General features: G+C 41.3%; 2 protein-coding genes across 3 annotated transcripts; one reads left to right on the forward strand and one right to left on the reverse strand.

Moving 5' to 3' along the window:
* Positions 1-1503: 1503 nt before the first annotated feature.
* On the reverse strand, positions 1504-6798 carry LOC127761060 (integrin-linked protein kinase 1-like). Its single transcript, XM_052285270.1, has 12 exons — positions 6091-6798; positions 5736-5810; positions 5516-5620; positions 5074-5156; positions 4406-4526; positions 4048-4127; positions 3871-3933; positions 3649-3764; positions 2812-2897; positions 2495-2619; positions 1853-1984; positions 1504-1731 (listed from the first exon to the last, which is right to left on the reverse strand). The coding sequence occupies exons 1-12, from the start codon at positions 6592-6594 to the stop codon at positions 1710-1712; spliced, it is 1512 nt and encodes a 503-aa protein (XP_052141230.1). The 5' UTR covers positions 6595-6798; the 3' UTR covers positions 1504-1709.
* Positions 6799-10969: 4171 nt separating this feature from the next.
* LOC127762915 (acetolactate synthase small subunit 2, chloroplastic-like) lies at positions 10970-16001 on the forward strand. 2 transcript variants are annotated; one of them, XM_052287447.1, is made up of 12 exons: positions 10970-11383; positions 11507-11729; positions 12589-12672; positions 12788-12856; positions 12936-13019; positions 13105-13263; positions 13884-13970; positions 14354-14458; positions 14535-14657; positions 14736-14888; positions 15204-15269; positions 15695-16001. In XM_052287447.1, exons 1-12 carry the CDS (start codon positions 11166-11168, stop codon positions 15776-15778), a joined length of 1455 nt encoding a protein of 484 aa, XP_052143407.1. In that variant the 5' UTR covers positions 10970-11165; the 3' UTR covers positions 15779-16001. The 2 variants fall into 2 exon arrangements, with proteins under 2 accessions (XP_052143407.1, XP_052143408.1); XM_052287448.1 differs by having other exon boundaries at positions 10972-11383; positions 11516-11729.
* Positions 16002-17154: the final 1153 nt, after the last annotated feature.

Consider the following 17154-nt stretch of genomic DNA (forward strand, 5'->3'; position numbering starts at 1 on the left):
AAAGAAAAAAGTGCAGCGGCCGAGAGAAGAGAAAAAATTCCGAGAAAATAGGGAGAGGGGGAAATAAAGTTTTCGCGGCGCGGCAGCGAATGACATGTGGGGGCTGTCTAAGATGCAGATTTAACATTTTTTTTCTAAAATTGTTGAATTTATTACATCCGTTAACTTCGTTGTGCACATGTTTCAGAAAAACCTTTCCTTGTCACATGTTTAACCATTTGTCTTATTAAAAAATTTAATTATAATTTATTTTGTTATAAGTTAATTTATCACTTAAAGTACTTTAAGTACGATTTATATATTATACATTTACATAAAATTTATGAATAAAATGAATGATCAAATATGTGTTTAAAAGTTAATGGCGTCATCTATTAAAAAAGAATAAATTATATATATATAGCTTGTCTTAAAATATTGGATAAATCAAATTTTTAAGTTTGGAATAATTAAAACTTTATTAATTATGTGGTATTTTTTTCTCATTTTACATATCCATATTTAGTTATGTCTGTCGAAGGAGAAGCCGATTCTAATGCGGAGAAAAGAATCGGCATGTTTCCATCGTTTGTCTTTCAGCTTATAAGCAGCTATCAAATTTTGAATTTAAATATTTAATTTTAGAGTTGGTATATTGGAGTTTTTTATTGCAGTTTATTTTTTATTATTGGTTTTTAAATCGCTAAGTACACATGTATAAAAGTTTTGCCCGTAATTTATTTTTCTAATAAGCCGTTTTATATCTTATCAAAGGTATCAGAATCTGCTAGGGTAGGCGCGTACTCCTTCCAGCAACTCGGTCACAATATTTTGCTCAGCTTGTGACCTGCAACTTGGAATTACAGTATAAGTTTTGAAAATTAAAATAACTGTAGAACTTGGAATTTGTTACGGTCTTACTATTTTTCCCCCGGTTTTATGCTCTGTATTTTGTATTTGATGAGGTGCCAATACGAGCAGCCTATTTGGTGGAGTATATGCTTCCGCTACCTTTTCTTTTTTAGCACACATTATTGATAGTACTCCCTCCGTCTCTAATATAAAAGATTACTTGCACTGTTTAAGCACTCGTCTTATTTAAAAAAATTTGAAATTATTATTTATTTTATTTATAATTTACTTTATTATCCAAAATACTTTAAGCACAACTTTTCATTTTTTTCACATTTTTTTAATAAGACAAGTGGTCAAACAATACGACTCCTAAGTAAAATATCAAAATCCATTATATGAGGGAGTAGATGATAACTCCTAAGGTATAATCCTCAAGTACTTCAGTATCTGCTTGCCCTCCTGCAATGGAGCTCATGGATATATCTAGTTTTTTTTTCCGCTGCAGAGTTACATGGTAATGTCCTCTTAACAATTTAAAAGAGGTTGATTAGACTTCTTTTTCAAACTTTTTACGATGTTATAGCTCACGAAATTTGTGTGGAAGTTTCAACAAATATAAAATGTAATTAATCGGCAAGGGGGGCTTTGAGGAAATGCTTGCGAGCAACGTTGAACGTTCGGAAAATTAACACATTATTCCAGTTAAAAATGATATAATTCATAAGAAAGTAAAAGCGGGCTGATTATAGTTACAAATATTTTTTGGAAATACAAAAACGTGAAAAATGACCACTATCTCCTCGACAACTCGATACAATTTTCACTTTTGTTTACTCACATATGCAAAAAGGGCGGAAATCTTGACGGCAACCAGGCTATCTCTCTGAAGCTTGTTTCCTGTATCAGGTGAAAACGTGAGAACCAGGCAGATTCTGATGGTAGAACAATCAGGGGAAATAAAAAAGTTCAAAATAGTTTGGAGATGAACTAAAGTTTGAGAGCTCGGAGAGCTGTATACCATGGTAACTTAAAAGTGTCTCTCCACCGAGTCTGCTTAGTAAAACTCGTGGATATCTTGTTCAGGCGTACGATTATCTCTTCGAACGTCGGCCTGACCGAAGGTGTTGGATCCCAGCACTCCTGTATAAGCCTGCATGCAACGAACCACCGTGAGAGGCAAATGGCATGAAGACAAAATGAAACATAGGCGGTTTTGCATTGAAAAGAACACCGTGCTTGATGATGTTTCAGGTGCTAAAGTCTAAACCTCCATAGTACAGCCGAGTTGCTAAGAAAAAAAGGTGAAGGAAGCAGCTTTTGCAAAGCGACATCGTTTGCCTTTTGGCTTATCGAACGGAACCAAAAATTTGATTTTTATAACCTAATTTTAAGTTGATTTTAAGATTTTTTATCATATTTATATTGGCTTGTAAATCGCTAAGAGAACATATATAAAAGCTTTACCCATAAATTAATTTTTGGATTGACAATAAGCCGTAAAACGACTTATCAGCGGAGTATAAGCCAAACGATTAAACTCGGTTGCGAATTTTGATCGAGCAGAAACAAAGCTCATTGCGAGACCACCAAGGTAATAATACAGTGCATAGAAATTACTTCTAATTACCAGTGGAAAAGCTTATAGTAAAGATTCACTCACTCTCTCAAATCATCAGGATAGTATTTGGGTTTGTTCTTGAACGGTGGTCTCATACCCTCCAAACAAATCATTTTCGCCGCCTCCTCCGGTGGTTTTGGGTGGAAAGCATGAGTTCCTTCAATCATCTGAATCATAAAAGTCCATGCAGAAAATGCCATTTTAAAAAGATGCCAGTTCAAGTAAATATCGGAGTCAAATCAAACCACCACTGTGGATTTTTTTTTTCTTCTCTTTCAATACATTCAACTGTGACAACTCTTTAGCATATAGGAGTACAAATTGATTCTGTTGCGTGTAAGATGAATGCTTTTACATACCTCATAAAGAATGAGACCAAATGCAAATACATCTACACTTCTGTCAAACGTTCCATTTCTGTACATCTCAGGAGCGGTGTATACACCTAGGCAAAATACGGTATGAAGATTGTTGAGTACAAGATAGAACACCAAGTGTTCAAGTGACTCTTTTGCACATAATAGAAGATAAAATACAAAACATGCACACAGCCCATAGTAAACCGATTCTATTACAGGCCATGGAAAGTTAGTTAAAATGATACAAAACAATACAGGGAGAAAAACATTCATAAGTCTTAACTTCACGTAAAGAACAGATGCAGCTGCAACGGGGCCAATAAAATTGACTAAAGGAATGTAGCTCTTTGGAGCAAAGGCCGGGATGTTACTCATTCCATTATCTAAAAAAAAAGAATATGTTCCGTCTAAAGGATTAACATCATAAATAACTTATAACCATTTAACCAGGTTTTAAAGTACATTTAATCGGTTATAAGCTTCATGCACGTATAAAGGGCCCCCTTTCTTTTTTCCAAAATGCATAAATGCATATATCCATTTCAACGATATTCCCTAATAAGCCGTTTGGCTTATTAGTGAATATGGGCAACTGATGAGGCTCTAGAAACCACATGTTATTTTAAAGAAGTATAGACCAATAAGTAACACGATTAGTCACTCCGCAATCAAATGTGCACTTTTGTACATCGCCTAGGAATTTTAAGTAGTACAATATATTGCCAATTTGCCATAGTTTCTGACACTAGAATATGCCCAATATGTATGAACTGAAGTCGATATAAACTGCCAATGAGCAATTTCAGGGTGTAGCATCAAAACAAGAGTTCAACATACTGTTAAATTTTGATGTCGTCTGATCCATTTGTGGATTATCTTCTGAGACTTTAATCAGACTACGTGAGCCAAAGCCTGCCACTTTAAGTTTCCCTTCATCATCCCGCACAATGCTTCTGCAACCTTACCAAAATATCATAACATACAGTGCACAAGTTGAAAGACAGTATGGTTCAAAACATTGAACCAACCCAATGATAAAATTAATTTAATTCAGCTTACTTTGTTGACAGATTGCCATGGATGATTGGCTCTGGCTTGCACTCGTGGAGATAATTTAATCCCCTAAATGAGAAAAAACGAATGCTCTCTCAATTTGTAGAAAAACATAAAATCAGGTTTCCAAAGCTAGCAGACATGAGCTTCATTTTACTCTATTGAATATGTCTTCTGACATACCTCGCAATGTCAAGGGAAAATCTGATAGCTTTGTAAGGCTGCAAGCGACCTTTTGTTTCAAGATAACTGGCTAAATCACCCTAATCCGAAAAAAAAACAGATTTAGTCATTGATGACAAAAGAGGCATACTGTTCAGGTAAGTTCATAGTACTCTTATCAAGATTATGTGAAAATTGTCCATAGACTGCCAACCATTGCACCAAGGAAATTATCAATTTGAAGGAATATGATTAGGAAATAATTATGTGTAAAAAGACAATCGTTGCCTCCTCCAGTTGAATCAATCATAACAGGAAATAATTGTGTGTAAAAAGACAATCGTTGCCTCCTCCAGTTGAATCAATCATAACAGCTTACCTTTTGATGATACTCTGAAACAATCATCATTGGTACATTTTGTGTAACAGCTCCCACAAATTGGACCAAATTTGGATGGCGGGCCTTCTCCAGTAAAGTAAGCTCGTGTTTAAATTCATTTCTGAGTTGATATAGCAATGAAACTTAGAGTTAGAAGCATAGCATGAAAAATAAAAAAAGAAAAGCAAAAAACACCAAGTAGACAGATCTGGAAAATAGGGAACCTCTATTTATCATTTAAAACTATTTTAGTTTAGGTTACACACTGACCATATGAAAATAACATCCATTATGATATCAACAGCAAGCATCACTTCGATAACAATAATATAATTTACTCTTAGTTTTGTCTGTGAAAACAAAGATTGTTGGTCAAGTTTAGTGAACAAAAATAGCATGACGTCACTGAGTAATTGGAATTCCACACTGATATATCCAACAAACTGAAACAACAAATCACTGCACTTGTATGGTTATAATAGTCTAAAAATGCTTTTATGTATATGCATCAGTAATAAAATCCATGTGTAAAAATGTAGTATGCATGAACGGTATTTTTAATCACATGAAGAGAAGATGTAGATCATGGACTCATGGTAGTGAATAGTTGGCTGCATGAGGCATAAATAAGGTACAATAGTAAGGAGAATTACGGAGGCAGCTAATACATGCTATTGGCGTCTGAGAAGCTGTCTTTGTCAAGTATCTTAACAAACACTTTGGATCCATACCACCTGGCAACATAGTGACCCTGTAAAAAGTTTTATGGCAAGTAGGATTTGTCAAGATTCTGTGAAAGTCATAAGAGAAAAAAAGGGCATGTGCATTTGCATGAATATGAAGAAGAAAAGACATGGACCATAATTTAGAAGATAGAACTCACAAAACAATCAACTGATGAAAATACTAAGAACCATCACTAGATTGAGTTTCCATGGGGAGTGGAGCACAATTTATTAATCATTGTAAGTCCAGATATAAATCAGGTGTCATACACAAACACATGCCTTTTAAGTATCATAAGCCTTAGCACTTAAGTGGAAGTTGATAAATACCAAACATATGAATAAACAAATTACTGGAAAAAAAAACAGGGGAAGTTGAGCGTGCCTTTGTAACTTCCTCTCCTCTTCTGAACTCGAGTTCAAGTGGGTTCAGCTCATACTCCGGAACTTCTTTGGGATTTGAAACTGTCATCGGGGTCTTCTTTTGTTTCTAAGAAGCAAAAAAAGAAAAAAAAACATGACACTATATATGTTCTGTATATATGTATCAAAGCAAGTAAGCAACAATCAATTGCTTCAGGAGTTTAAGTAGGTGATTATAGTACCGGAGTTTTTGCTCCTCTTGCTCTCAGAAGGTTGTAGACTTCAAAGTGCCCGTAATGCTTCGCGTCTGCCGCTGGCTGAACATAAGAACATTGCACGCATCATTTATGTTCGATCAGTCAATCGACTTATTCATGGATAGTGCCTACGTGCCTTACACTTCGCTAGTTGCAGTCTTGCAGAAACAAAATGAATACTCGATTACTAGTAATGTTTGATACTTTGATCACACAGAACGAACACTAGAAAATGTTCAGTAGTACATGAACAGTCTTCATCCAGATTCCAGAACTTAGAACAGAGCACCATGGATAGCAATGCGAGGAGAGGAGAGAAGAGAGAAGGATAGTGCAGTACCGTGCTGCCCCAGCGGTCGCGGGCGTTCATGTTGGCCTTCCAGCTGAGCAGCAGGCGCACCACCTCCCCCTGCCCCTCGCAGGCGGCGATGTGCATCGCCGTGCGCCCGTCGAGGTCAATGCTGTCGACGTCCACCCCGTCCCTGAGCAGCTCCTCCACCCCGGCCACGTCCCCCTGGCACGCCGCGAACAGCAGCCGCATCGTCGCGTCCAGGTTCTCCGGCACGGCCAGCATCGCCGCCGCCCCCGACCCATCCTCCGCCGCCCCGCCCCCCTCCCGCGGCGTCGGGTCGAGCGACGACTGCCTCGCGAGCCCGAACCTCGTCGGCCTCGCCCCTCCCCCTCCCGCTCCCCCTCCTCCTCCTCCTCCACCACCACCACCGCCCACCGCCCCCGCCCGCCGCGGCGTGTACACCGGCTCCAGCGACAGCTGCCGCCACACCCTCGCCGCCCCCGACGACAGCTGCCGCGATATGCTCCTCTTCAGCTTCGCCGCCGCCTCCATACCCCCCCGATCACCACTCCTCCGAAGAATCCCGCGGCCGCGGTTGGGATCTCGCGCCGTGGGGTGGATGCTTTTGGGGATTGTAGAGTGGGGTTCCACGAACCGAGCGTACTACTACTGCTACTAGCGGAGGAGGATTAGTATACGCGGAATTCCATTAGCACTCGTGAATCGTACTACTACTAATCATCAAGCGTCCTTGTCAGTGGAATGGAACTAGAACAGTGGGAAGCATATGATGAGAGAAGGGGAGAAAACATCCCATTAATTAATACTCCCTCTCTCCCATAATGCGAGAGATTTTCAGTTTTTGCTTATAATATTTGACCGCTCATCTTATTCAAAAAATTTGTGCAAATATAAAAAATGAAAAGTTGTGCTTAAAATACTTTGGATAATAAAGTAAGTCACAAAGAAAATAAATAATAATTCTAAATTTTTTAATAAGATAAATAGTCAGTGCGATTAAAAACTCAAAAATCAGGATCTGGAGGGAGTAAAATCTTCCGTGCCGGTGAGAGGTTGAGGGTGGGAAATAACCGCCGGGATATTGTTTATTCCGGTGTGGGGGAAAAGGCGCGCGCGTGGTTGGTGTTTTTAAAATTTATTACTGGTTGGGTTTGGGGGTTGGGACGAGAGGTATCACTGACGGGTGGGGCCGTCTCTGTTGTGGGTGTCCTGTCAGTGGGGAGTGGGTGGATTTGGTGGTGTTTATTTGGTTTCTGTCGGTTCGTGAGAACACTTGCCGACGACTATTCAGTTTTTTTGTTTGTGTGTTTTGGTTTGGGGTTGAATTATTGTTGCGTAGCTGGAGAACCGGAAGGGTGGTGGGCTGTGTGATGACTTGTCTGCTGAAATTTTCAACACTTCTCGTGCAAGCCTAGACTGATTCTTATAAAAAAAATAATAAAATTGTACCAGTTTATAATACATAGCTCGATAATTTGACCTTTTTTAATTACTTTGCTCTAGTGAACGAAAGAGACTGTTCTGAAATTATCAATCCGTTATCCGCACTTTTCTATTTTTTAGAAAAAAAGACACGGTACAAACGTAGATGTTGACAACATACCCACACCGCATTAAATTGATGTAGTACTTAGCTATCCCTTCACGAATCAGGAGAACATTCTGTGTAGGGAAAAAAAAGGTTAGAGATGACATTGATGGCCTCATTTCCTTTCGCGGAATCTCCTAAAAGGAGAACAGTTGCGCAGCACGTATAATGGCTTCTGTAGTGGTGTGATTGTGTCCAATCCTGGTTTGCTTTATTTAGGGGATCTTTTAGTTTCCGGCGCCTCAATGGCAACAGTGTCCTGCCCCGTGTTTGGATTGGCGATTGCGTCGAGTACGTTCGTGCATAATCCGGTCGGTTGAGATTTTGAGATGACACATTCTTTTTTTGTGGCATCTCACCAATACCTGATAGCGTATGAGCTATCGAAAATATCCCGTCCCCTGCTGGATTCGGATTATCATATCGCATCCATGAAAGCTCCACCAAACGACAAAGCTCAGGATAATGGAGGAATAAATAGCATAATTTCGTTCAGAATTTTCTTTTACTGTTTGATCGATACGCTGCCCCTACTTGCAGCCCGACAGGTGGGCCCCATGGTGGGTGACACAGTTTGTTCCCTTCTGGTAGTTAGCTTCTTCTTGCTTTCCTCTAGCTCAGGATAATGGAGAGAAATTATTAGCCGCCAATGACATGCCACTCCACCACATGTGGTTAGGAAATACTCTTACATTTTTTAATATATAGTGTCGTTAATCTTTTAAGTTATATTTGTTCGTTCGTTTTCTAAAAGAATTATGTAATTATTATTTATTTTATTGTAACTTGTTTTGTCGTCAATTGTTCTTTAAACATGAAAAAAATTCTTTACATTTGCAAAAAAAATAAATAAGATGAATAATCAAACATCTATTAAAAGTCAACAGTGCATATATTAAAAAACAAAGATACTTTCTCCGTCTTATAATATAATAATCTTAAATCGGATGTATCATAGTATAATGAATCTAGTTTTGAGGGTGTAATCCCATAACAACTGGTGGTACTCCCTTCTGTTTATATTTGTTGCACTGTTTTATTTCATCCGTTTTATATTATAAGCCATTTAACTTTTTAATACAAACTTTTTCAATAAAAACAAATATATTATCAAAATATATTTAACTTTTAATTTAATGAAACTAATTTGATGCTGTAGACATTGCTTTTTTTACTATAAATTTGATCAAATCTAAAGAATTTTGATTAATAAAAGAATCGGACAACTTATAATATGAAATAGAAGAAATATGTCATATTTGGTTTAAGGTTGCTATATTATAAGATAGAGAGAGTGTAATAAGTACAACTTCCACCTCCGGAGCAGGGGACGCGGGGCTATGGGCCTGTTTGGCACAGCTCTAGCTCTAACTCTATCCCTCTTGGAGTTGGAGCTCAGCCAAACAGTTTCAGTTCCACCAAAACTAGGAGTAGAGTTGGGTGGAACTCTCTCACAAAATATACTAGAGTTGTGGAGCTGGGTTTAGACAGCTCCACAACTCCACTCCAGACTCAACTCCTGAAATTATATTTAAAAGTTGGAGTTGTACCAAACAGGCCCGATGTCGGCAGCGTGCGAGCGAGAGCGTCGCTGTCGTCGATGGCGATGGCGAGTCGCAGTGCGCTTGCTTGCCCGGCGCGACGGGCGGGTTCCGCGCGCGACTGGAAAGCGCTAGCTACTCGATCAGATCGCACGATCCTCTCTTCTCGCTGTCGCTGTTGCTGTCGACGCGATACGATATAGTAAATGTACTAGTACTAGTATTATTGTTTCGTTTTGCCCTCGCGTGGTGGGAGATCAGCATGCAGCATGAATGGGAGAACCGCCCTGGTGTTTCCCTCATTTTGACAAGTGCACCAGTGACCAGTGCATTGACCAAGTGCGCTTCGTACGATCGAGATGGCGACTTCGCGAGCGGTGGATGATGATGCGCGTACACATGCATGCACGGCCTTGCACGACAAATGGCCCGCCCACCCAACGTTCGCCACTATACCGCTCTGGCCCGAACGGGCAAATATGATGGGCTACACGTGCGCCACGTTACCGTTGCAGGCAATCAATACCTTTCCGGCCCAGTTAGGCAGATATAATGGGCCTCGTACGTCGCGATATAGTTTCGACCCAAATGCAAGGGGCTACAATGGGCCTCAAGTATGTCGCGATAACGTTTCGTTCCAAATACAATGGGCTGAATGTCCGTTGCAATCGCTCGTGCTCACCCGGGGTCTTTTCCCCTCTTTCCTCCGGAACGATTTCGATTGGTTCCGGTTAGATATAAGGGTATACATGTGTGCGTGTTTAACAGTACTACATCATATTTCCCGTGTATTAAGATATAGTGTCTCCAATTTAAATTCTAACGTGTGTTAGAAACACGCGTGTGGGTGCGTGTGTTGTGATGTGAGCATGGTGTGTGTTCGTGTAAGTCCTAATTTGCAACTTAAAAAAAGATCCGGTGATCTCTCTATTTTTTGTTTTTTTTAGAGTCGCGTGGAGGGAGCTCTTGGCATATGGTCTCGGGCCATCTCTCGGTTTCATCTAAAAAATGGCGTGCTACGATTTACGAGAGGAATCGATGACAACAGTACTCACATGCTCCACGATCTCATGCTTAATTTTTTTCCTCACAAAATAGTCGCTAAACACACGAGAAACGTGACAGCTCCCACGCACGTAAACAAAAACAAAATCGTCCCAACCACTTGGATGGAGTAAAGCAAACGCCGCCTCATTGCACCACGTAACGAATCGATTGACGTGCGCGCCCAAGAAAAACAAAACTACAAAAAGCAACTCCGAAACACGTGGCATCATCTTTTGGCCGTACCGCTGGCACCTGGCATCATCACATGTATATATCGACCCTTCGCACATGCGTGATACTACACTTTCACCTACAAACCCGAGCGGCTCGGTGACACGTACACGGTACACCCTCCAAACCCATAAGAAAAGAAAACCTCGCAAATTCAGCCGTTTCGACGCATCATCATGAGTTGGATGGGTTGGGTCTTTTTTATTTTTCGAAGATAACCATGTTGACCCATAGAGAGCGTAGACACGGAGCCGAATTGCCGAAAGCCTCCAAAGCAAAAGCAGGCAGCTGTGGGAGCCGCAGCCGCCGGGGCCGTCGACGTCAGACCAAGATACCGAATATCGGTCGGTCCCCCTGCCGCTGCCCGGCCAAGTAGTACCCCAACGCGAACGCAGGGCCACCCGTGACCCATCGCGAGCGGATCGCGCGGCGGCCGCGCGCGGCGGGTGGTGTCACGCTCGCACTCGCACGCCGCACACGCCGCACACGCCGTCTCCCCCCAAAGCCAAGCGGCGCGCGGCCGCGCGGGGGCCAGCCCAGTAATTTTCCACCAGCCGCCTTCGCCCCTCCACTCCGCATAAACCCTACTAGTGCTACCATGGCTTAACCCAAAAACTAAACCGAGTGCCCCGTGCCCACTGTCACACAATACAGACCAGCCCCCCGTCACCTTCGAGCTCGAGCCAAGCCAAACGATGTCCGTCGCCTCCCCGCACCACCTCCGCCCCTCGCCGCCGGCGCCGGCATGCCGTGCTGGCGGCGTCCCCGCGCGCGCCGCGGCGGCGCTCCGGCCATGGTGCCCGCGCGTCCGCCGGGCCGTCGCCGCGGCCTCCTCCGGCGGCGGCGGCGGCGAGGCGGTGACGGCGGTGAGCGCGGCGGCGGTGGGGGCGCCCGCGAGCGCCGCGAGGGACACGTGAGTTATCCAATGCCGTTCTCCGCCTGAATTCGTTCCGTGTGGTGTGTTTGTTGCGGTTGCTTGCTCAACTGATTCAATCAATCGGGGTGGATTGTATTTTTCTTTTGTTTGGGGGGGAAGGGAATGCAGGGTGCGGCGCCACACGATCTCTGTGTTCGTCGGCGACGAGAGCGGGATGATAAACCGGATCGCCGGGGTGTTCGCCAGGAGAGGGTACAACATCGAGTCGCTCGCCGTGGGGCTCAACAAGGACAAGGCCATGTTCACCATTGTCGTCTCCGGCACGGACAGGGTGCTCAACCAAGTCATCGAGCAGCTCAACAAGCTTGTCAACGTCTTGAATGTGAGCCCCCTTGCTCCAAAATTTGTTGGGGTCATGTGAATTTGATGCTTAAACCAATTTAGTTTGCCATTTATAGATCTGATAAGCTTCCAGCCCTCAGTAAGATTCTTTGACAGCGATTGGTGTCAGCAGAGTGAAGATACCAATGTTGAATATTGTTCTATAAAGAGCGGAATTTCTACGTATCAACTCTGTTTATATTTTATAACGTGCCTTGCTCTTGAGCATCTTTTGTAGCTAGAAATACCAAGGGCAGAAACCTTTTATCCTAATCTGGTCAAAACATTAGCCCTCTTTATTGAAAATCTTCTAAGAGTAAGAATAAATAACTCTTTTCCGTGAGTATCTCACTAACTATATTGAATGTCAAACTTGCATTTTATCACGTACAGACATATTCTGGTCAATGTAATGTGCTCTATTTCTCTTGTCTGCACAATTTATGCAATAAAGTCCGGGAGCAGAAAAATTAAAATTCAATGTTTTCATTTGTAACCAAATAACCAGGTTTTCTATTATAACCTAAGTATTCCTGAGTATCTTGGGCTTTTCGTTGAGTACTTGAGTTATAGCACAGTAAATGCTACTGTAGCATCTGATAAGTATAAATATGTGGATACTGCCATGTGACCTTGTTTAAAATAGTTGCATTGCATTTCAATTATTGAAAATGTTCATTGCTTTCCCTTATCTATCACATAGTCTCTCTCTCCCGTGTTCACACGAAACATCGCACTAACCATTCCTCACCTATGTACAAGGTAGTTAAGTCTGGAACGCTGGATAGCATGGTCATTTTAACCTCTCTTTCTCTTGATTTTATACTCTCCTTAATTCTTGTGCCGGCTAAAAATTGCAGGTGGAAGATCTATCTAAGGAGCCACAGGTTGAAAGAGAGCTGATGCTTATAAAAATTAATGTTGAACCAGATCAGCGTCCTGAGGTAACATGTGCTGTTGACTTGCTATTTGCATAGTGTAAAAACTTTGTGTAGTGAATTAAGCAACAGGCATGTTGGAACTCACTCGTACTGCACAAAATCTTGTTATGATTGTCAGGTCATGGTTTTAGTTGATATTTTCCGAGCGAAAGTTGTTGATATTTCAGAGAACACCCTTACCATCGAGGTAAAGACTCCTGATTCCAACAGGTTTACATACATATGATTGTAGGAATTCCTTTGATGTGTATTTGATCAAGTTGTAGGTAACTGGAGATCCTGGCAAAATTGTTGCTGTGCAAAGGAACCTCAGCAAATTTGGGATAAAAGAAATTTGTAGAACGGGAAAAGTATTTTCTTGACCATTTTCTATTTGCATTTATCATGCATGCATACATGTGTTATTCACAGTGCTGACTCTTTTTTCCCCCTCAGATTGCTTTGAGACGTGAAAAAATTGGAGCAACTGCCCGCTTCTGGGGATTTTCTGCTGCTTCTTACCCAGATCTCATAGAGGCATTGCCCAAAAATTCTCTTCTTACTTCTGTAAATAAGACAGTCAATGGAAGTTTTGATCAACCATCCAATGCTGGGGTATGTTTCTTGTACTTTAAATAGAAAAAAAATCTCATGAGTCCTTCATCTAGTTCTATTTTATTTTTACATAATTTGAATAATTAGCTGGTTATGTTGAGAGTGCATTTTACTCGGTACGAAAACAAATGCAGTTGAACCTAGATGTTAGCCAGTATTGGTTCCAGAACAATGTAATGCTATAAGCGATAATAACTTAGTGCATAAACACAATTAGTATGCTATAAAGGTGCCATATCTCTGAACTTATTCCATATTTCTATTTAAATATTTACCTTCAGTCCTGTGAGGTGAGTTCACTGAAGACAACATATTCTTTGGTGGTGAAAAGCACACTGTGGAGTAGAATTACAGGTGGCGTTCATGTTGGGGTTACTGAAATGCATATTCACTAGTACCTTATGTCATTGGATGAGACCTGATGATACATAAGCAGGCACCCCCACACTAACGTTGTTCAACTTTTGGTATAGCATCTGTGCATTAGTCATAGCATAAGTTATATGCTAATATATTTGATGGCCAGAAATGAGTAACATAACAAGTCGTATATGCCTGTCTATTGCAATATGTTACTGATTCCTGTAACATTTAGTCACTTTTACTATTTAATTGTTCAGGGCGATGTCTATCCTGTGGAACCTTATGAGGGTTCATCCATGAACCAAGTACTTGATGCTCACTGGGGCGTCCTTGATGATGAAGATGTAAGTTTCAATATTATCAGTTTAGATAAAAGCATTATTCAGTCAGTGTTAAGTTCCATATGAACCTTGGCAACTATATCCAAACTTTATTTGAGACAAAAAAAACTATGTCTAACTTATGTTGTATGTATTCAAAACCGAATCTAGTTCCAATGTGACTACACTGAGTTCACATTTTCCATCTTCACAATCAGCAACCAGTCATATATATATATATATATATATATATATATATATATATATATATATATATATATATATATATATATAAATGTATATAAATGTCTCTGTAGCTTTAAGCTGTTCAGTGTTAAATATACATGTTAATGTATACAAAATTAAGGATGCAGGTCCTAAGCTAAATATGATTTTATTTGGTGCAGTCAAGTGGACTTCGATCACATACTCTATCCATCCTTGTCAATGATTGCCCTGGTGTTCTCAACATTGTTACAGGGGTCTTTGCTCGCAGAGGCTACAATATACAGGTTTTCTTTTTTTCGAATAGTTATTATCTCGCCGTCATGCCTGATTAGTTGTTAACAAGACCATACTACTGGTCAGAGTCTTGCTGTAGGCCCAGCTGAAAAGTCAGGCCTTTCGCGTATTACAACAGTTGCTCCTGGAACAGATGAATCCATTGAGAAGTTAGTTCAGCAGCTTTACAAACTTGTTGATGTGCATGAGGTAAATCATATGCAGTTTTCAAGAGCAGTCAATTGTGGTAGTAAAGTCGCATTAATTCAAAAAATATGATTTGTGCAGGTTCAAGATATAACTCACTTGCCTTTTGCTGAAAGAGAACTTATGCTTATCAAGGTTTCTGTGAACACTGCTGCTCGGAGAGACATACTAGATATTGCTGAAATCTTCCGGGCAAAATCTGTTGATGTTTCTGATCACACTGTTACGTTACAGGTAATTTTAATTTTATGGCTAATGTTGCTTGTGATTGTTAAACTTTTCTTTATTAGCTTAATCAGCTTCATTTACGAAGAACACCGATCTATGTACAAATAACAAAGTGCCGGCATATAATTTTACCCGCAGCATTGTTATAGGAATTCTAGTGTTTTGTCCTAATAAGTTGTGTTGTGCTTTACTGTTTAGCAGCACAGAGCCTGCAGAAACACTGAATGTTTAGCTGAACCACAACTGTCATTTACTCATTTAATGCCCATTCAAATTATTGTGGGACTTCTGCATACTTGATAACTTGCCGCGATTGTGCAGCTTACTGGGGATCTCGACAAGATGGTTGCATTACAAAGGCTGTTGGAGCCTTATGGCATCTGTGAGGTATATTGAATTCTTTTTGTTCTTTTCTTTCACCTCATCCGTTTGTTGCTCATGTGGTTATGTGATGTGAAATGATGTCAACAGATTATCTGCGCAAATACTGTTACCGTATTAACACACATTGTCTCAAAAACTCATTCTCCACACGTAATGGATACTTTTGCCGAAGTGAACACATGCTTTTGACTACCAAAATAATTTTAAATCATTTGCCAACATCTGCTTTATGTCTTTAAATATGATATGCTAGGTTGCTAGCCGTCTCCTTTCTATCTGGGACAACGGATCCGTATGCTTTCGCACCCATGCTCGCGGCGTTTACTTTCCTCACTATTTTTTAGATAATGGATAGAAATCCGATCTCTATATCCACATGTAATATACCCAGCTTTCCTCGCTAATGCATATTCCGTCCATGACCACAGGTCGCCAGAACAGGGCGAGTGGCGCTGGTCCGCGAATCCGGTGTCGATTCCAAGTACCTTCGTGGCTACTCCTTTCCGTTGTAATCCCAGGTCTTGTGAGAAGAAAGGACAGTAATAAAATGCTTGGTCGGTTGGTTGCTACCTGTTACAGCAGAGTGTTGTAGTAGAGTGTTGTAGTCAGATTCCGTTCGTTCAGTTATGTTGTTTGTTATGATGCTGTTCTTTTGTTGTTGTTTACCTTCCTCTCTGTAATGGGCCAATCCGCTGGCTTGTTGTCCAATAAAGATCATGATGCAAGAGTTGAGCCTATGTTTTCTACTGACAGGCAAACCAAACGTGCACTCAGCCACTCACCATGTTCTGGAATAAAAATTGAATCCAGCGCTTTGCACCGTGTAAAATGTTCGTAATATACCATAGAAAAAAGTTTAAAAAATCATATTAATTTATTTTACAGGTTTTTTTAAACTAATACTCCACCTAATTAATCATGCTCTAATGGGCCGATAGCCTTGTGTACTACTGGGCCTGCAGGTCCAACAAGGCTGTCGGCCCAGTGGCCCACGGCGATGAGATGGGAAGCGGGGAATAGGGAGAAGGGAAGAAGAATCCGGATTCTGTTGCGGTGGTTGTTGGAAGTTTGGAGCTCTCGGGTCGGGATCGATCGATTGATCGGAGAGGGAGGGGAAGAACTCCGGAGGGGGAGGAGGAGGAGGAGCACCGATGACGCGGGGGAAGCAGAAGATCGATGCGCAGCGGCGGAACGCGGAGAAGAACCAGAAGTCGAAGGGGTCCCAGCTCGAGGCCCGCGCCGTCGGCCTCAAGGTCATCTGCCCCATCTGCAAGGTGACGAATGAATCCGTCTCCTCTTCCCTTCCTGCTTGCTAATCCAACCAGTAGCTTGTAGCCTGCCGTATTCGGTATTCCCTCCCCAGCCCTAAGGCTAGACCGCTAGATTGGATGGATTCATGGAGGATTCGAGGGGATGGCTGGATCTTTAGCTTCTTGTTATCGTCTCATCCACGATCCACCCAGCCCTATGCTCCTATCCCATGCGATCTGAAAATCTCGAGCCGAGTGATCGATTTTGTCCGTCTTCGTCTATAGTCCCCGGATGCACCTCAATTACAGGGTAAGGAGAGACAGGGAGTTGATGTGGAAATTTCATAGGGGATAATTTTCTATTATTGTAATTGTTCTAACTTCGTCTCTCTAAGCACTGCATCTAGCCTGCCTGCCAAGGGTGGAACTAGTATGATTACATTACCCTAGTGATGTTCTTTTGGGAGATATTGCTGCTGTTATATTGTTTGTCCATTACCATTTCTATGATAGTCACCGATCAGGGGCGGATCCAGAAACAAAAAGTTGGGGGGACTCAACATACTGAGTACACCGATATAAACACATAATCTCAGTATTAAACTATGCTAAAATGCTATTATGAGACCTTTAGCACC

Source organism: Oryza glaberrima, chromosome 2 (assembly GCF_000147395.1).
Source record: "Oryza glaberrima chromosome 2, OglaRS2, whole genome shotgun sequence".
NCBI lineage: Eukaryota > Viridiplantae > Streptophyta > Magnoliopsida > Poales > Poaceae > Oryza > Oryza glaberrima.